The sequence below is a fragment of the Scylla paramamosain genome, chromosome 21 (genome assembly GCF_035594125.1).
Source record: "Scylla paramamosain isolate STU-SP2022 chromosome 21, ASM3559412v1, whole genome shotgun sequence".
NCBI lineage: Eukaryota > Metazoa > Arthropoda > Malacostraca > Decapoda > Portunidae > Scylla > Scylla paramamosain.
The window spans coordinates 17,723,267-17,744,283 of NC_087171.1; the positions used below are offsets into that span (position 1 = coordinate 17,723,267).

The following is a 21,017-nucleotide window of genomic DNA, read 5'->3' on the forward strand; positions in this document are numbered from 1 at the left end:
ATTTTCAAAGGCCACAGAGATGATAAGCCTGGTACTTAAGAGTGATTCTCCTGCTAATAACATAAAATTCTTGTTATTTTGTCATCAGAACGATAAGAACACCCTTGAAAGCCAGTGAATCTTCAACTAGAGCCTTTTGAAAGTATTGGGGGTGCGGCGCAAAAGTGTTTCAAAATATGGACCTTAATGAGACAGTCGTGCTTTGGCCATAAGAGTCACGGTTTTGTGTGGTGTGTGTTCCTATGCTCTTTCCACCGTGGTTCCCTTCTGATACTGACGTGAACCCCTGAGACTGAAAGCAGGCCACGATATCCAGTGTGCTTCATCTCCTTGGAAACTTGGCTGGCTCACTGCCTCACCTGGACTTCTCTGCCTGTTTGTGTTTTCTTCCTTCCTGCGACTTAAAGAAGAGTATCTAGACACCTCCGGAATGAAATTGGTCGGTTATTATTTTTGTACGTTTTATTTCCTCTTGTAATTGAATTTTTAAGTAAGGGTGTACTGAATTTTTTTTTTCGTGTCCTTGGCCAGACAACGTGACATTGAAAACACGAAAAAAAAAAAATAATAGTAAATAAATAAAACAGAAAAATCGTGTCTTATGCCTTGGATGGCTCATGCTTCAAATAGACAATGTTTCAGGAAAAGACCCACGTAGACTGCTTCATGTATGCCTGGCACTAAGTAAGGACAAGTGGTTTTGTAAGTGACTTTAGTTTGGGATAACGCAAGATCAGATTCCTGTGTCACGTTGATGCTTCACTCCCATCTGTCCAAGAGTAAGAAACCTGTGTGTGTGTGTGTGTGTGTGTGTGTGTGTGTGTGTGTGTGTGTGTGTGTGTGTGTGTGTGAGTGTGAGTGTGTCGCTGACCTATGAATGGTATTTTAGATCAGTAATCATAAACTGACGCTTTTTTTCCCTTTATGTACTTTCCCAAATTAATCAGACAAAAAGTCACTAATGCTCACCACGTCTTGGAGAATTATCCCAGCCCACGCCTTCCTCCCTCGCAGTACTGTTCGCAAGTTTAAAAGTAGTTCTTACGGTCGCCTTTTTTCCCTACGCCATATATGTGTCCATTAGTGCCTCTCTTGGACGAAGGAAAAGAAGAGGCGAAGGGCGAGTGAGCAAGGCTGGCGGCCTCCTGGCGTTTTAGAGGCTGTAATGAATAGTAAACTTTCTGGAGGCTATGTCGTTGGCCTCTAATGGGACTGGACGGGACAGGGTTAGCACGAGGCAGTAAAAGATGGGGATAGGCGAGTGTGCGAGAGGGACACCGCCACGCCAAGGAAGGAAGGAATAAGACAGTGTATAGATGGTAGGAACCTTGAGGAGCAGACGTGATGGCATATGTAACAGGCCTGGCAGGACGTGGCGGTCGTGGTATGGTGGCAGTAGTGTGGGTTAGAGCTGAGGTTGGTGGTAAGGATGACATGTCAGGGGAGAAGAGGGAAAGAGAGAGAGAGAGGGTGCAGCATGATATGTCAGAATGTTGGTGGGCAAGGCAGGGAAGGAAGGAAGGGATGATAAGAGGCGAGGGGAGGAGGAGAAGAGAGGAGGTGGCCATTACAAAGGGGGACTAGACGTTTTGACAGGACAAGTTGACAGAGGGAGGGGGAAGAACACATCCTGGCAATGAGGGGCGGGGCTGCATGGAGTGGGGTTGTCATGAGGCAGGGCGGGGCGGGGCGGGGCGGGCTGTAGGCGTTGCGTGGAAACAGGAGTGTTGCTGACGTCGGCTGCAACGTCCTTGTCCCTGACTTGGTCCCGCAGGGAAATCGATGTTCCACCGGCAATTGAATAAAACAGGCAAGGGTCAGCTGATTAGGGCGCCTGGCTCATTACGCACCGCTGAGGCAGCCCAGGTGTGGTCACGCAGGTACAGGGATCCTCACGCACTTAGGAACACAAGAAAATAATGGGAACTACAGAGAAATCATCAGACCTACACGCGGCAGTCCTCATATAAAACAGTCTCTTTATTTATCCTTGTTCTAAAAGACATTACTTTGAGATGCTTATGATACACAATACCTTGAAAAATAAACAAGCATAGAAAAGTACTCAGGCATCCACGCTGAGGCAGTGATCACATTCATCCTTCACGAAACACACACGAAGGTACAGTGACATTATGCTCCTTACGCTCATAATCATTTGCAGTCACTTTAAACTTGCATCTCATTAGCACTCGTCTTGATAGTTTACAGCACTAAGGTAGGCTCGGACTGTCCAGAGGCGCTGCGACGAGGCACGAGTGTGATGGCTGCGTGTGACCAAGCGTGTACTGTACTGTTCCTGTGAGAGAGAGAGAGAGAGAGAGAGAGAGAGAGAGAGAGAGAGAGAGAGAGAGAGAGAGAGAGAGAGAGAGAGAGAGGGGATTTTTTCTGAAATTGTGCTTTGCTTTTGCTCTGCTTCCCGTGTGCATAAAAGCTAGACTCTCTCTCTCTCTCTCTCTCTCTCTCTCTCTCTCTCTCTCTCTCTCTCTCTCTCTCTCTCTCTCTCTCTCTCTCTCTCTCTCTCTCTCTCTCTCTCTCTCTCTCGCTAAGCATGTTTACTTATGCTCATCCTCACTTGTTTACTGGCCTAATTTGCTCTCTCACTCGCTTCGTCTCTTCTTGACTGCCTTACACAATTCCCCGCGGCCTGTTTCCCTCACCAACATATCTTATTTCGGAAGTTATTTAAGCAAAACTTTCTTACAAACCGCAGTATTTAAGTACGAGAGAGAGAGAGAGAGAGAGAGAGAGAGAGAGAGAGAGAGAGAGAGAGAGAGAGAGAGAGAGAGAGCTCCTAAGACATGCTAACTTACTTGACTTAATTCATGGCATGTGGCGCTCTCTCTCTCTCTCTCTCTCTCTCTCTCTCTCTCTCTCTCTCTCTCTCTCTCTCTCTCTCTCTCTCTCTCTCTCTCTCTCTCTCTCTCTCTTTCTTTCTTTTTCTTTCTTTATTTCTTTTTCTTTCTTTATTTCTTTTTCTTTCATTCTTTCTTTCTTTCTCTCTCTCTCTCTCTCTCTCTCTCTCTCTCTCTCTCTCTCTCTCTCTCTCTCTCTCTCTCTCTCTCTCTCTCTCTCTCTCTCTCTCTCTCTCTCTCTCTCTCTCTCTCTCTCTCTCTCTCTCTCTCTCTCTCTCTCTCTCTCTCTCTCTCTCTCTCTCTCTCTCTCTCTCTCTCTCTCTCTCTCTCTCTCTCTCTCTCTCTCTCTCTCTCTCTCTCTCTCTGCAATTTGCCTCAGTGTACAAAATTATTTATTCTGTGTGATAAAGCAAAGAAATTTTCTCATTAATGACAAGATAAGAAAGGGCGCTTTTACTTTCATGACCCAGTTTATTCTCTCCTCTTGTGGATTTAACTACAGTAGTAGTAGTAGTAGTAGTAGTAGTAGTGGTAGCAATAGTGTGTATGTGTGTGTGGTATTTTTTCTGTACAAATCTTTTAAATTTTTGCATCTTTCCCAATAAAATACTATCACCACCACTGCTGCGCACTACTACTACTATTACTACTACTTCTACTACTACTACTACTACTACTACTACTACTACTACTTCCAATCACTGAAAACCATAAAAAAAAAAAAACATCACGGAAAAGAACAAAAATTCTAATAACCCAGCCTGAACAATGAAAAAGAGTCCGGGATAAGACCACCAGGAAAAACTTGAGAATACAGTCCAGGCGCTCGCTGGGTCATTTTGGAAAGAAGTGTTGGGCAAACTTTAAACAGGTTGGCATTTTAAGGGGCGTGACATCAAAGCTGCCTCCCATCGGTCCCTAAGTGCTCTGTCCACACGCTGCAATCTCTTGACTCTGATAAATAGCGACCAAGTGCCGTGTGAAAAGAGCAGGGAAAATATTTTGCTATTAAAATTTATATACATCGGAGAACAGAGATGTATGTACAGAGAGAGAGAGAGAGAGAGAGAGAGAGAGAGAGAGAGAGAGAGAGAGAGAGAGAGAGAGAGAGTCGTAGTAGCAGTAGGAGTTGCAGTAGCAGTAGTAGTCCAAGCTTATAGGGAAAAGAACAAGAGAAATTCAGTAAACTTTGAATGAAAAAGAAAAACAAAGTCGACGGTACAGATTTACTGCTGGAGAGTTAAGCATAATATGGTAAAAAAAAAAAAAAAAGGGCAAGGGAGAGGCGGAGCGTAAGTGGTGGTGGCAAAGAGGGACGGGAAGGGAAGGAGGCGAGAAGCACACCGCCTTGCTGGCAATATATCAACCCCCGTCAGATACACTTGTTTCCTTGCCCTCCCTCGAGACAGCTTCCTGCCACCCTTGCACGTGATTGTGTGTGTGTGTGTGTGTGTGTGTGTGTGTGTGTGTGTGTGTGTGTGTGTGTGTGTGTGTGTGTGTGTGTGTGTGTGTGTGTGTGTGCGCGCGCGTGCTGTATCTAGCCATCTCGATATTTACTTTATTTTAACTTGCTTTGATGTCTTTTATTTGTTAAAGCCAGTGATACACACCATAATGCAAAGTAGTTCATGTATGGAAGCATTTATTGTCCATGAAAGCAACATTCCTTCCTTCCTTTGCAGAGGTGCCTGAAAAGAGTGGCTATAGAGGACAAGACGTGCTGGTGTCATGAGCCACGACATTGAGCAGCAAGCGAGTCAGCGGCGCCTGTGGACAACCCATTGACAGTGAGTGGTGGTCGCGCCCTCGGCAAGGCAACAATCCCCTGGTGGCCGCAGTGCAATGTCGGTGTGGCGTCGATTAGTGGTGTCTCAAGTTATTGTGTGGTGAGGAGAGAGTGAAATTAATTCGTTGGAACCAATAAGATGTAATAATACCTTTCCTAATGCTATGCACGGAAGTAATACGTGAAAGAAAATAAGAGAGAGAGAGAGAGAGAGAGAGAGAGAGAAAAAAAAAGAAAGAAAGAGAGAGACGCAGGCAGAGTCCATGACGCGACCAAAGCTGTGACCCCGTCCTATCATAGTCCACCTCGCTGACCCCAGCGTTGCCAGGTGGCTGAGTATCAGTGCAGGAGCCCCTCAGCCTCCCCCTCCCCCTTAGCCCTCCTCCTGTACCCGCAAGATGGCCCTCGCAGCGGCTCCCTCGCTACTCGTGCTGCTGCTGCTGCTGTTCCTCCTCCTCCTGGCAGCCTTCCCGTCCTTGTCTGCTGCAGGTGAGTGTTCCAAGTAGACTTTTGTCGTCTTTTGTTTGCCTCTATCCATGCTTCGTCCTTTGTGTCTTCATGAGCCAACAACAGACTCGCTGAATTAAAAACAGGACACTTTTTACATTTTGTGCGAAAGAGAAGGGGGCATAATCCTTCCATGGTGATGGTGACGACCCTTCCTGTAATGAGTAACCAAGACTAAGGCTGAGGAGGAGTATTTTGGGAATGACTTCTTTCATTCTTAAACTCTTTATAGTGTCGTACGTCACTCACTTATTCAGTCGTGCTTTTCATTTGTGAAGTAAGCTGATCAAGGGCACAAGAAATAAAAAAAAAAAATTACCGCTAAGTTACCAGTAAGAAAAAAATGGAAGAGGAAGATTGTTGTATTTTTTTTTTTTTTTTTTTGTTAACTTATTCCAAGAGTCCATAATTTTCTGGTTTGCGTAAAGCTGCTGTGTGTTCGTGAAAGCCAGGAAAGAAAAGACCCCGGCCAGTACAGTTGCCTCAGCTGTCAGACAAGCAGCCAGCCAGACCAGTGTTATTCCCTCATCAAGATGCACACGCTAACGACTCTGCCACCGTGAATCTACTGCCGCGGAACAAATTTGCAACAGCGCTGCCAAAGACGACGAAAAATAGATCTTTAGTTGCTCCTGACGTACTAGTGATCACACCCACTTTGGGCGTGCACCAGCAGAGCCACGCCCACTTCAAGCACCCCTTACATATTCACGTCCAATGAAGGATACAGCAAGAGTGATATAGACAAGACCCTTAAGGTTACGTAAACAGAAATGGACAGGAAATAATGGGTTCAGGCTTGATAGAGTTAGATTTACAAAGTGAGATGGAGAAAAATTGCTTCATGTGCAGTTGGAATAGATCCAGTGCAGTGTCAATGGGAAGCTTTGAACGAAGATTAGATACGCTTATGAATAGTGATGATATGTGAGTATAGGTACGTATGACCGTATGGCAAGTGTGGACTCACTGACTTCTTGTGTCCTTGCTTATGTTGTTATGTTCACCCAATGAGCACTCACATCTGCACAACTCTCCTTTTGCTTTTTTTTTCCTTTATACATATCAGGCTTATTACAATGTACAGAATATTCAATTTTAACTACCATAACTACCACCTTCTCAACGCCACGCCCACTTCTTCCACTCCTTCGGCCACGCCTACGGTCTTTAAACCCTCCAACTACGCCCACAGTCTTACCACCTCACAGCCACGCCCACGATCTTTAAATCTTACAGCCACGCCCACTGCCTTCGCTCCTTCCAGCCACGCCTACAGTTCCCCACCTTTCAGTCACGCCCATGCCCTTGCCGCCCCTCCGCCACGCCCACCCAGTTCACGTGTTCACCAACAATGCAGTGACCACACCTCCCCTTTAAGTTCTTCACCACGTCTGAAGTTATTGACTGGTTCACACTTTCGTGCCGCTTATCCGGTCATCTCTCTCTCTCTCTCTCTCTCTCTCTCTCTCTCTCTCTCTCTCTCTCTCTCTCTCTCTCTCTCTCTCTCTCTCTCTCTCTCTCTCGTACTGTATGATTGCGTGCTCTATTTTTTTTTTCTATTCACTTTAGTTTTTTTTTTCTTTTTTTTTATCTCATTGTCTTTTTTTTCTCATTTCTTTTTTTTTTTTTTTATCTCATTGTCGCCATATATTTTTCCGCCGGCTGCCGTTGAGTCATAAGATCACGCATGGGATTCTGTGGGTTTCTTTACGGCTGGAAGGAGCGGCGGTTGTGGATTGGACGCTCAGTGGGGAGGAGAGAGAGAGAGAGAGAGAGAGAGAGAGAGAGAGAGAGAGAGAGAGCAAGGGGGAGGGTAGAGAGAAAGAGAGGAAGTGGTGCGGTGCGAGGCGTCCAGAGGGGGAGAGTGAAGTGGGTCACCTCAACATGCTGGTCACCCTCACCGCTCCCGGCGTTGAATTATTCCCGCTAATGACGTTTGGAAGTGTCCCTTTTGTGGGGGCTGTCTTTGTTACGCGTCCCAGGGCAAGAGTAGCGAAGTGAGGAGACGGTGATGCGGGGACAGAGGTGGTGCATGTGTGTGTGTGTGTGTGTGTGTGTGTGTGTGTGTGTGTGTGTGTTTGTGTGTTGGTGGGCGGGTGGGTGTGGATGCGAGGTAGCGTCGGTAATACTGCTTAGAACGCTGCACTGGGAGGCTCGGAGAGAGGACTGGGGAGCACCAGGCGGGTATTACTGTTTAATATACTCCGAGTGACTGCCTCTGTTTGTATAATTGCGTGTGCGGCCTGGCGTGTGGCGGGTCTTGAAGGGAGCAGCAGAGGTCGTAGAGAGTATCTTAGCTTCTCGTTCCATTCAGGTTATCCCATCGCTCGGTTCAAAGTCCCTAATGTTGGATTAATACTACCGAATGATTTTTTCTCTCCATAACAACCTTTAACCTGGAAATGAGACGATGTTGTTTTCTGTAGAAGCGATCCACGTGCGTGCTATCATTCTACTCCCAAACTGGACTCGTCTTTCGCGTTCCGATCAGCGGCGTGTCACTCCTTGCCAACAAATCAACCTGTCGCCATCCCTCCTGTCTCTGGTACCTCGCCTCTCGCCCCCACTACCCCCTTTCTCCCTCTCTTCCTTCCCTCCCCTCTCCCTCCCTCCTTCCCTTTAACCTTCACTCTCCTGCCAAAGCCTCGACCCTCAAGCTCTTCCAAGTTTTTTTTTTTATAGTTAAGTTCCTAGTTTCTTTTTTTATATCTCTTGGTTAATTTTCTGCACTTTTAGCAGAGAAAGTCTTTATGAAGTGCCTCCGCGTCCTTGGCAGCAGCGCCCCATCCCAACCAAGGCCAGTGTCATGCCCCTATTACTTCAACACCCTTAGTGTCTCGTGACTAGTGGCTGTGTATATTTCTGATGGGGCGCAGTCATTTCCCAATTATGTCAACACTCATTCTTTGGTCATCTTAGCCATACACCACTTATTTCAGCAGTCATTCGCTAGTTATGTTAGTCATTCCCCAAAAATATTTCAACACCTTTATTGTCTTCTCCAATTATTTCACCTCCTTATATTCCCTTCGCGAATAATCCCCAATTACGTCACAGTCATTCCCCCAATTAGTTGAACAGCTTAATTACCTTTCCCAAATGCCTCCCCTTATCATCCCAGCACCTTTAACACCTCCCATAGTCATCTCAACAAGCGTAATGCCTCGTGACTGCCTACCGTTGCCATGGTAAGGACGCCGCGGAACACCCGGCGGCTCTCGGCGGATCTGCAGCGCCCCCTGAGAGGAAGAGCCCCACCGACTTCAGCCAAGTGTTCACGGAAAGTCCTGTTGTCGAGAAAGAGTCATCGCCAACTTTCACCAACTCCTGAAGAAGTTGAAGTTACCAGACATTGCTCCCCCGGCACGGAAGGGACGGCGATCTAGAATTTTATGGTTTTATTCCTGCGTATTCTAAGCCGACTCTGGGATAAGGTTCCTTCCTCCATCAACTCTCTCTCTCTCTCTCTCTCTCTCTCTCTCTCTCTCTCTCTCTCTCTCTCTCTCTCTCTCTCTCTCTCTCTCTCTCTCTCTCTCTCTCTTTCGATACTTATCTTGTTTTATTTTTCCGTTTTCACAATACTTGATTTTTTCCTTAAGGTATATTTTGACAAGAGAGAGAGAGAGAGAGAGAGAGAGAGAGAGAGAGAGAGAGAGAGAGAGAGAGAGAGAAATCCAGTTTGACAGTGACACGTGTTTGTCAGCGCACGTCAGTTTGGGGAGACTGAGCTGATGTGGCCATGTGCTAAGAAAGAGTGAGAGAAAGAAAGGGAAAGAGAGCGAGAGGAAAAGAGAGCGACAGGGAAAAAACCGAGAGAGAAAGAGATAGAGAGGGAGAGAGAGAGAGAGCGAGAGAGAAAAAGAGCGAGAGGAAAAGAGAGCGTGACACACACACACACACACACACACACACACACACACACACACACACACACACACACACACACACACAGAGAGAGAGAGAGAGAGAGAGAGAGAGAGAGAGAGAGAGAGAGAGAGAGAGAGAGAGAGAGAGAGAGAGAGAGAGAGAGAGAGAGAGAGAGAGAGAGAGAGAGAGCCACAGGAAGGCAAAGAGAGAGATGGCGAAAATCTATAAAAGTGCCAGAAAAAGTCAAAAGAAGAAAATCCTGATTAAAAACGCAAGAAAATGTAAGAGACGAATGAAATATAAAAGGAAACCATAGCAGGAAATCTCACTTGAAAAGTTTACTGTTGTTGCCAACTTTCCTTTCACCTTTCCTAATCTTCACACCATCTAACCACCTCACCTGTACCTCTTCGTCCTTAAACCCCTTCCAATCTCTATCTTTACCATCTAGACCCATTTTTCTTTCCCTTTTCCTACTCTCCTACTCTCTCCCTACAGCGTCTCCTACTTCTCCTGGCTCTTCTCCTATTCCTCTTCTCCCTGCTGTTTTCCCTCCTAAGGACACCGCTTCCCACTCCCCAGCTACTTCTGGAGTAGCTGCCAGATGATGCTAACCTCATCATCTGGCAGTTCTTTGATTCATCTGCAAGGAGTGGACCCGAGGAGGGCAGTGGAGTAGCGTGAAGTGGAGTGGGTGGAGTGCAGCAAGCCTCCTCCTCCTCCTCCGCCTTCTCCTCCTCTTCCACCTCCTCCTCCTTCTTATCATCATCGTCAGCATACTGTTGTTTCTTTTCTCTTTCCTTCTTCGTTATATATTTTCATCTCTCTCTCTCTCTCTCTCTCTCTCTCTCTCTCTCTCTCTCTCTCTCTCTCTCTCTCTCTCTCTCTCTCTCTCTCTCTCTCTCTCTCTCTCTCTCTCTCTCTCTCTCTCTCTCTCGTTCAAGTCTGCTTTGATTTCTTCTTTCAGTTTATTTCGTTGCCTTCCGCTGTGATATATATATATATATTTTTTTTTTTGTTTTCCTCTCGAAGTGTTTTCATATTTTATTTTCCTCTCAGTCCTCTGCGCCGGTGTCGCCTTCCCTCCCATTGCTCATCTTTCCTCCGCTTCTTCCTGTGTGTCGGTCCTTCACTGATTGTCTGTGGCTGTCTGTCTCTGTGCCAATCTCCTCGTCTGTTATCTGTGCCCCCGAGTATCTGTCTCTCTGTGACTGTCTCGTTTTCTCTTTCTCTTTCTCTTTTCCCTGTCTGTTTGTCGGTTTGTTTGTTAGTGTATTTGTCTCTCTTCCTGTCTGTTTGTTTGTTTGTTTTTCTATCTCTCCGTTTAACTGTCTGTCTGTCTCTCTCTCGCTATCTTTATTTAATTTTTCTGTGTGTGTGTGTGTGTGTGTGTGTGTGTGTGTGTGTGTGTGTGTGTGTGTGTGTGTGTGTGTGTTTGCCTGTGCTTGTCTCCCTGTTTGTCTGTTTGTCTGCCTGTTTGCTTGCCTGTCTCTTTGCTTGACTGTCTGTTTACCTGTTTCTCTCTCTCTCTCTCTCTCTCTCTCTCTCTCTCTCTCTCTCTCTCTCTCTCTCTCTCTCTCTCTCTCTCTCTCTCTCTCTCTCTCTCTCTCTCTCTCTCTCTCTCTCTCTCTCTCTCTCTCTCTCTCTCTCTCTCTCCAGTGACGTCTGAGGGGGAAGACGTAACGTGGTTCCCGGGGCGAGATTTACTTGCTATTCCAAACTCATCTATGAAATCAGCCTTTATCCCGCGGCTTCCCTGGGGACTGTGAGCGCGTCAACAAACTTCCCTCCCTCAACTTCACCTACATGAGATGGGAATAATAATGTCACCTTTTTGTTTGTGATGTTGAGACGCAGACTTTCCTCGAGGTCAGCGGAAGAGTCCCTGATCTTTTCTGGTTTTAGTTTGGCCAGAGTTGGTGGGAGCGGTTACTGAGGATCTGCTGGGGGATTGGAGACGAGGGGTTGGGTCAGTTGGCGCGGTTAGTTTGGTTAGCTGGGATTGTTAACTCTGGCTTGTAATCTTGAGTGTTTTATTCTCCCACCTGGGCTGTTTTCAAGGCTCACAAGGATTGTTAGTGAGGTTTTCATGTGTGTTGGGTGTTTTTTTTTTTTTTTTCTTTTTAATGAAGAAGAATGCCTCTCAAGCTATAAGTGAAATCCGTATTCTTAAGTGTTTTTTCTCTCATTGTTAGTTTTAAAAGTCACAGAGATGAATAGTTAGGTTCTCGTGAGTGTTTCTTCCTTTTTTTTTTTTTTTTTATGTAGGGGGTGCACCGGTCAAGGGCAACAAAATTAAAAGAAAAAAAGCCCACCAAAAAGTCTCCAAAGAGTCAGACACAAAATTCTTAGACCATCATTAGTCTCACACAACGACCTTCAACATCCAAATAACTTACAGTATTCGCATTTCTGGTATCCAGGTCATTAATAAGAACCTCCCGGCGTCCACACCGTTCACTCCCTCGAAGGAAAACACGTAAAAATCTTATAAAAATCCATTCCTTCCCCTTACCCACTACAGTGATGTCTTCATCGACATTGATTTTTCCATCTGTGAAAATTTATCGCCTTCTAGTGAATGAGTATTTGACTCTAATCGGTGCAGATAGTGGTGGCGGCGGCAGGCACTTTATTTCCCTGACGTAGTGCTGCGTGCGTTAGGTTAGGCGTGCTGCGAGGCCTTTCTTTCAGTGCAGTATTACGTCGATAGATGCGGCGGTCAGTGTCAGCGTGTTGGTGGTTTGAGTTGTGCCGTCCATACCACACAAGTTTCTGTATTATCTTCTCCCATGCCGCTTCCTTGGTGTTATGGGTTTGTTGATTGTGTGAGTCCCTTCTTGTTTCTCTGCCTTGTGTCTTCTTCTGTCTCTCTTATCCTCTATCATCTCCGTCGCAGTTTCGTCTCTCCGTATCATTCTCTCCCCCCAGCAGACGCTCTTCAGGATCCAGTGGGCTTGTCATCTGTTCATGATCAACACATCTCATCTTTAACTTTTCACATGATATGAGTATACTTAATTATAGAATTAATTAACTTAATGACATGGGAGCATATGAAAATAAAGGCCGGTTGACATAAGGAAGGCAGCTCAGTGGTATACGTATAGTCTTGCCGGACTCGTGTGTGACTTTCCTAAGATAATTAATGGCTGGCGCCGACTTTAACTTACGACCTTCAGCAAACCAACAAATCTGCATGCATTTCATTTCGTAAAAGATACACCTCATTTATAAATCTCAAGAATATGAAGATAGCCAAGAAGAAATTGCATGCATTCTTCACCGTTTCCATTACGCTCTCCACATATTCTTCATATTTTTTTTACCCCCCTGCCACTTCACCCTCGCCCTCACACGCTCTCACGTAAACAGATATGAAAACCCGCACAGTTTTGGAAGCCTCACATTACCGTGTGCCCGCTGGCTGGAAACTCATTGCCGGGAGCACTATTGTTTTGTTTACAATTTTGTGTCAGTCGATTTTTTTTGTGGAGCAACAGCCGCTTTTGATCTTGTAATTTACTAATGGCGTATTTTAGGCAATTCTTCGCCCCGCTGAGCCTCGAGTCCCTTGCTGCCCACTGCCTAGGGAGCGACTTGCGGCTGTGGTCCTCAGCATTTCAGCGTCCCATCTGCACTGCTTTTGATAGACTCTCGTGGAAGTTACTCGTGGTTTTCAAGGGTGCTCTTTAGGATTCTAGTGATAATTTAAGAGCCTTTAGCGGAAGTTAATGTTTTTTTTTTTTTTTTAAGAGTGCTTTTTATGAATACGGTAATAGTTTAACAGGTTGTAGTAAAAGTTACTGGGGGTTTTCAAGGGTACTTTTTTTTTATGGTTCCAGTGATAGTTTAAGAGGTTCTAATGGAAGTTAGTTAGGTTTTCAAGGTGGTTTTTATAAGTACAATGATAGCTTAACAGGCTGTAGTGGAAGTTACTAGGGGTTTTCAAAAGTATAGTTTTCAAGTTGATTTTCATGACATAAATGATAGTTTAAGAGGATTTAGTTGGCGTTACTGATGTTTTACAAGATGTTTTCATGATTCCAGTTATAGTTTAACAAGGATTCTATACCATCATTGGAAAAAAAAGCTAAAGAAAAAAATAACTCGACAAATCATCTCCGTGGCCCCTTGATAATCGTTCTTATGAGAGAGAGAGGAGAGAGATAGAGAGAGAGAGAGAGAGAGAGAGAAGAGAGAGAGAGAGAGAGAGAGAGAGAGCAGAACCTGTCCTGTTTTTATTTTTTTTATTATTATTTTATGTATATTATGTTTATTTACCGACTTAAAGCTGAACATTTTTACGAAACACGTCAGGGAAAACGTGCGTATGAAAAATTGTTAGTTCATATATTTTTTTTCCTTCTCTTAAAAGTCAAGTATGATAACCTTTCGTTGTTGTTGTTGTTGTTGTTGTTGTTGTTGTTGTTGTTGTTGTTGTTGTTGTTGTTGCTATCGTCGTCGTCGTCGTTGTTTATTTAAATACCATCATCACATCACCACTCAACACGCACCATACAACTATCCATGGCACACAACTTAAGGGCATATTAACATCTTAGTACATTATTACTAAGTATTCTTTTTCCTCTTTCCACTCACGCCATCTCTGAACCAACCCCTGATATACAGTTGCTCCACGGCGAGAACACTGTCACAGGCACACGACTTTGCCTTTCCTTCCCACTGAGACTGATTAAGAACCAAATCAACACTAGACTGGGAGACAGGGCACCTCTTATCCCTTTCCCCAAGGCCTGATGCTTCTGACGCCGCTGACATTATCTGCAGGCCCAGAAACCTGTTCCACGCGGCTGTACTAAAGGCGCGAGGGAAGGCGGGGTGGCGGGGTACGTACTGATAATGTTATAGTGAAGGACAGGTGCAAGCTGCTCATTAGACTACCGTAAAGAGGAGACAAGTAGATGCGTGTTTACTTCGTCTCCAAATGAAGAGAATAGGAGAGTTTGTGATAGGCGTTAATGAGAGACAACGCATGCACACACACATACACACACTCATACGGATACTTAGATACATATGACTGCAAGTACAAGGAAGTTTTGAGAGTTTTCAGAAGGAAGGAAAGGAAAAAACGAAGCTGCAGTGTCAGTAATCCTGTATAGGGATCAGGCACTCTACCTGAGGCGCCCGGAAGAACCCTTGACCTGTTAGGGGGATTGGAAAACGACTAGTAGCAAGAAGTAGTAGTAGTAGTAGTAGTAGTAGTAGTAGTAGTAGTAGTGGTGGTGGTGGTGGTGGTGGTAATAGTAGTAGCAGTAGTAGTAGTAGCAGTGGTAGTAGTAGTAGTGGTAGTAGTAGTAGTAGTAGTAGTAGTAGTAGTAGTAGTGGTAGTTGTTGTTGTTGTTGTGACGGTATGACATTTTTAATATGACTTCATTTCTAATCTAATTATATTAAACTTGACCCCTCTTACTTGTAGTCCTATCCTGATTACTAAACCAAAGAATCTTGCCCTTGTCATATTCTTTACACCACTTGAGTACCTCCACCCGATCTCCTCTTGCCTACTTGCTGGCGAGTGAAAAAGAGACCTAGCAGAAGCTCAGGAAGAAACAGTGTCGTTTGTTAGGCGGGCCTCGCATCCCGGGCAGCACCAGCGCTCCTAAACCATAACATAAAGCCCTATAGACACACACAAGCACGAGTTTAGTGTGTATTAAAACGTTTCGTTACCGCCAGGCTGGCCACAACACCCACGTCCCTCCCAGCCTCCTGTCCTCACCCCCACCTCCACTACCTCCACTTCAGGCAAGGCCAGTCCCATCTCACCCCTGCCCCACATCCCCGTCCTCCTCTAGTCTCACCCCAACCACGCACCATATCCTCCTCCCCTTCCAGTCCCACCCCAATCTCGTACCACATGCCCCTCCTTCTCCAGTCCCACCCCAACCCCGCACCACATGCCCCTCTCTCTCCAGTCCTCCCCCTTTCCCGGCCAGGCAGGAGGGGGTTGTGGGATGGGGTTCTGGAGCGCCGAGACAATATTGGTTCGTGGCAAACAGGTTGCAGTATTCTATCAGTTTTACGTTGCTCATGAATACTGTTCATTCGAGGACATAACTTTTCGAGAGCCTTGCCGAGCTGTCGTTCGAACCTATTTTGCCAGCGTGCGTGTATTTAGTGTGGTGCTGACTCTCTAGATAGTGATGAAGGTGTGAGTGAGGTTCTTTGTCAACATAAACACAGAAGGACGTAAAGGAACCAGCAGGAAGCCAACTGCGCCACAGGAATGGAAGAAATGAACGTGATTGAAGCTAAAGGAGGTGAAGGAGAAGAAGAGGAAGAAGAAAAAAACAACAAGAACAAGAATGAGAACAAGAACAAGAACAATAAGGCTTCCTCACAGTGTCATATCTCCACGCTCCTTCTACTCCTACAGTAGGAAGTATTCACATTGTTGACAGCGACGCTCCCTCTCGTTAAGGGCAAGCTTAAGGACGCGGCATATCATCACCACCACCGGATCAGCTTCGTAAACCCCCCCAGGAAGTCCAGCAGGCGAGATTTTCCCTCCTCCCTTTTTCGTCCAGCTCATCCTTGCGCATCGCTCTAATGGAGATGTCTTGCTTCCATAATTTCATGCCTATCACTGGGACTGGACGGTGCCAAGCCAAGGACGTCCAGTAGCCAGGCAGTGGACCCCTTCAATATTTTACCTTTAGACTACGAAAGATGGACAAGGGAGTAACGTTTCTTTCATTCTGAGTTTGTGATGCAACGACACGACAACGACGGCGACACCTCTTCTTTTCCCTTGCCTCCAGTAGTTCTTTTCTTCCTCTCACAACTCTTTTCTCCTCTGCCACGTCACTTCCATCCCTCATCTTCCTCTGCCACGTCAATTCCAGGTCTCCTCCCCTGCCGCGTCACTTTCAGTCCTTCTCCTCCCCTGCTACATCACTTCCAGGCTCTTCTTCCCCCACTACATCTCTTCCAGGCCGCCTCCTCCCCTGCCATGTCACTCAATGCCCTTCTCAGTAACTTCCCTGCCAGTGGTGCAAGGGAGGGACTTCTTGTTAGTTTTCTTATTATACAGTTTTATTCGCGGCGTCGACACGGTCCGGTAAGGATTTATGGCGACTTATGGAATGGTCTTTTTGCTACTCTCTCTCTCTCTCTCTCTCTCTCTCTCTCTCTCTCTCTCTCTCTCTCTCTCTCTCTCTCTCTCTCTCTCTCTCTCTCTCTCTCTCTCTCTCTCTCTCTCTCTCTCTCTCTCTCTCTCTCTCTCTCTCTCTCTCTCTCTCTCTCTCTCTCTCTCTCTCTCTCTCTCTCCCTCTCTTCATCGCCCTCGCTAGACGGCTTTCATAATTCCCCACGCCTCGCTTTATTGGCGGAGAGGGACGGCGGTGCGGAGTGGTGGTGGTGGTGGTGGTGTTGCGAGGAGGAAGGAAGGAAGGAAGGTTGTACACGTTGCTGAGGGAAAGGAATGTATGTGGGTTTTAATACTCATGGGATGGACGGATGAATGGATGGTAGTCACTTGGATATTAGTAATTTTTCTGGGTTGTATGCGAGTCATAGTAATTATCATGTGTGTATAACAAGAAGGGTTGCATGTAGGATAACAGAAGCATGGTCTGGTAGTTCCATTCTATTCTTTCCTCGTGTATGACTTCTGTGACTCTCAGAACCTCACTCACAAGCATTTCTCCGTCTCATCTCGAGTAATTTTAATTTTAACGTTACTGAGGTTTTCAAAGGTGTTTCCAGCCTGTACAGTAAGAGGCTCTCGTTGAGGTTAATGAGGTTTCCAAGGGTGTTTTCATGATTCAGGTGATACCTTAAGGGGTTCCAGTTGGTGTTTTTTTTTTTTTTTTTAGTATGTTTTCATTCCACAGAGTTTAACAGGTTTTTAATAGAAGTTACTGAGGTTTTTAAGGATGTTTTCATTTTAAAGATATTGTAACAAGCTCAAATAGTGGTTATTGTGTTTTTTTTAAGGACGTTTTATGACTCAAGTGATTTTTCAGAGGTTTTCTTCGTCATAGTCAAGTAGGTACAAAAGGACTCAGCACCAGCAAATGAGAAAAAACATTCATTACAACTCGGCTAATCATTTCTAACGGCGTTGCAAAGTAGATCTCATTGAAGCCAAGAGAATTTCAAAATGCGGGCCACAATGTCTCGTGGTTTGGGCGCCTCAGCTTGCCAAGAGCCCCTCCACCGCCAGCTCCCAAGACAAGTATGCTCGGATGGAAGTCTTCTATTGGTCGTACCCGCGGCTTGTTCCTCTGCGGTGCACGTTTATGTCTCTGCATCTATCATAGTTGGCACCAGACCTCAATTATATGACTCTCCTTGTGAAGCGCAGGTTTTTTCTTCTTTTTCACTCATTCATTCTTTAATTCGTCTAGGTAGTCAGACTTTACCCATTTCTATCTCTGTGTCTCTGTTTCTGTTTGTCTTCCTATCTGTTTATTTATTTATGTGTGTGTTTGTTTGTCTCTCCGTTTGTCTGTTGCTTTGTCTATATCTTTATCTTTGTCGTAGTATAGTAGTAGAAGTAGTAGTAGTAGTAGTAGTAGTAGTAGTAGTAGTAGTAGCAGTAGCAGTCAGTAGTAGTTGTAGTAGTAGTAGTAGTAGCAGGAGCAGTTGTAAGAGTAGTAGTATGTAGTAGTAGTAGTAGTCTCTCTCTCTCTTCTCCTCTCTCTCTCTCTCTCTCTCTCTCTCTCTCTCTCTCTCTCTCTCTCTCTCTCTCTCTCTCTCTCTCTCTCTCTCTCTCTCTCTCTCTGTCTCTCTCTCCTGCATCACAGTATTTACTGACACTCTTCTGCTGATAAATATAAATTGATATCATCTTTACTTAAAAAAACTGCACCGTGTGGCTTGAAAAGAGATATTCTGCATGAACTTACGGCACCATTTATCAACAAACTTTCTCCACGAGGCCGTTAGAAGTTCCACCCAATTACATCCATATACTTTTAAAGAGATATACAACTTTAATCACCTAAGTCTGTCATTATCTAGCCAGCCATCCTGTGCTTCAACGTGGGACTGTATTCTGAAACATTTCGTCGTCTTCTCTTCTTCCCTCTATTTCTCTCAACAGGCTCTTATAGAAGTTAAGGTATTCATAGGATGGTTTCATAATGACTCTGCATAATCAATAGAAAAAACGTACTTGAGAACCTGATTAACAACAACTGTGGCCTTTTAAAAATAGTTGTGTGTGTGTGTGTGTGTGTGTGTGTGTCTGGAGCCAGCATGTTCTGGGTTGATAAGTCTCTGAGTGGTAGTAGTGATCATGGTGGGTTAGGTAATGGTGACGGTGGTAGTGGTGGTGGTGGTCGGTGGTGGTGGCGGCGGCAGCGTGCGGAATGGTTGGGGCAAGTGAACTCATGGGAAGCAGGGCCCAGGGGATGGAGGGATCGGAGGGTCAAGTCAGGAGAGGCGCGGAGGGGACTGGCGAGGCTGCAGGGAAGTGAGGCGGCGGGCGGGGAACACCGATAAAAGTCAGGCAGTAGCTGGAACGAGCAAATGCTGAGAGGTAAAACTTGCCGCCTGGAAGCTTAAGGGTGTCAGGGAAGAGGAAGAGGGTTCCCTGAGACATATTAGTTTTCAGGAAATAAATACTGATGGGATATGCTTCAGATGTTAAAGAAAAAGCTGAAAATACTAGGGATCGTATTTTCAAACATTTCGTCTTCTTGTCTCGACTTGTTGCAGCAGCTCCAGTGGAAGTTACTGAGGGTTTCTAGGTTGTTTTCCATATTTCGAATGATGATTTGACAAGAATGTCACTTATGTGAGTTCAAAGGGCTTGAGAAATGTAGGGGAAGGCCTGGACTAACATAACGGTAGCGGGGGCACGTCACTCCTTGGCTCATCAAACCATTTAGCCTCTCATTAGGACTATTTTCAAAGGCCACAGAGGTTACCAGTTAGTTCCTACTATGTGTATTTCCCTTACTGATGCATAGTACTTGTTAAGCTCTTAAAAATCCGGATAATTTTCACTACAAACTATCATAAGCAGGTGACCTAAGATTGACACGCCGCTACATACGGCTGCCTTAATTAACTTTGTCTAAAAACAAGTACCTGTTAATGAAACTCGTTAGCAATTTTAAGATTCCAGTTATATTTAAAAGTCTTCCCTAGCTCACTGACCATCGTTCATGCGAGAACTAAAACTTTAACACCCCATTTCAACACCGCGGACTTCACGAAAGGAATATCATATTAGTCACTGCCATGTTTCTTTATCTATACTCGGATATTTCCAGCTGTAAACTTAAATTTCCTCAGATATACAACGGGGGACATAACAACCAAAGGAAATGAGGCTGCTAAAGGGACTACTGCGTGTTAGTGTGATGGGTTTTTGTGCAGTTCTCTTTACCTTTCCCTCTGGCCCTTGGTAGAGCATATCGCCAAACACAAACCACAATACCAGTGAGATGGAGGTGAATGCAGAGACCCAGGGCAACTATCGCGTATGCCAGTCTTACCTTACGTTCTTACTTTCTGGCACCTAAGCAGCACACGAGGACTTATCCTGGTGTACGAAGCTGCGTCGCCATCAGGAAGAGCTCATTGCCTTTAAATACCCCTTCCCTAGGCGGCGGGGCGGGCGGCTGCAATTAGATCCCTGCTCGGCGGTGCAGAGTAACACCAGGAACACGTCCATGAAACACCTTCGTCGTTACCTGGCCCGTGTTAGCATCCCACCAGGAGGGGAGAGGGGCGACACACCATCCCTGCTGCTCGCTGTCTGAAATAAGGGAGCATTGCCTGGAGCGTCTGAAAATGTGATAAGGACGTAAGAACATAAGGGAAGCTGCAAGAAGCCAGTTGGTCTGTATGTGGCAGTCCCTGTTTAAATTGTAGTCGTATAAACTTGTATCTATATATCATCCCTGTTCGGTATTTACGTATCTAATGAGGAAAAATTGCCTTGGGATAGTCTGAAATGTCTAGACGTAAGAACATAGGGAAGCTGTAAGAAGCCAGTTGATCTACAAGTGGCAGTTCCTGTACAAAGCACACACACCGACATATCTACATCCACCTATCATCTCCTATTCATCATTTATATAATCTTTTTAAAGGCCCCCATCGATTCTGCACCAGTAACCTGAACACTGAGTCTATTTCATCGTGATGTTAAGTCGTTTTATTTTACTTTTGCTTCTCTCTCTTCCCTCTCTTTTTCCTTGCCTTTCCTTCCCTCTCTTTCCTTCCATCCCTCTCTCCCCCAAATATTCTTCTCAGTCATTACCTCGCTCTAATCTGTTTAGGGACGCTTGGACACACACGAAGAAGACTCTCACCTCTCCCTTTCCCTCTCTCTCCCTCTTCTTTCTCTCCTCCCTCTCCTCTCCCTTCATCGTGCACCCCTCGCAGCTTCCCACCTCCTAATGTACCCCCCTCCCACTCCACTCACTGTCCTCATCTCCTCACTCTCCCACACACTCGCCTCCCAGAGCACTCATTAGATCTGTTCTTTATCCTGGCTACTCTTGGTTACTCTAAGAACGCCAACTTTACTTTTTTTGTTATTTATTTATTTTTTTTATCACAATAAGCAAAGTAGGATTTTTTTTTGATGTTCATTATTCCCTTTGTATTTTCCTCCTGGTTTTTCTTCGTACTGGTGTTCCTTCTTATCCTCCTTCTCCTCCTTCTCCTCTTCGTTTATTTTATTAATTTTCCTTACTATAAATTAAATCTGCTGCTTTTTGTTCTTCCTTTGTGTTTTTTTTGGGTTTCTCCTCCTCCTCTTCTCCCTCCTTCTTCCCCTCATCGTCATCGTCTATCTCATCTATTTCAATTACAGTGTGTTTAATTTGCAATTTCCTTTTCTTCCTTTGTGTTTCTTTGGGTCCTCCTTTCTCCCTTCCTCCTCCTAATCTTCCTCCATCTTAAGCGTTCGTTTGTTCATTCCAAATCTCCTGTTTTTTGCCCTTCCTTTGTGTTTCTTTGTATCCCTCCTCTTTCTCCTTCTCCTCCTCTTCCTTCTCCTCCTC

At 45.3% G+C, this 21,017-nt stretch overlaps 1 protein-coding gene across 1 annotated transcript in view; it reads left to right on the forward strand.

Annotated features, from left to right (window-relative positions):
• Nucleotides 1-21,017, forward strand: part of LOC135111138 (neuronal acetylcholine receptor subunit alpha-10-like) — a 121,153-nt gene that overhangs the window by 4,940 nt on the left and 95,196 nt on the right. Inside the window, exon 2 of the mRNA XM_064024140.1 lies at nt 4,538-5,130. Coding sequence (XP_063880210.1) covers nt 5,040-5,130 — 91 coding nt within the window. The 5' untranslated portion in view covers nt 4,538-5,039. The remainder of the gene's footprint in view (nt 1-4,537; nt 5,131-21,017) is intronic.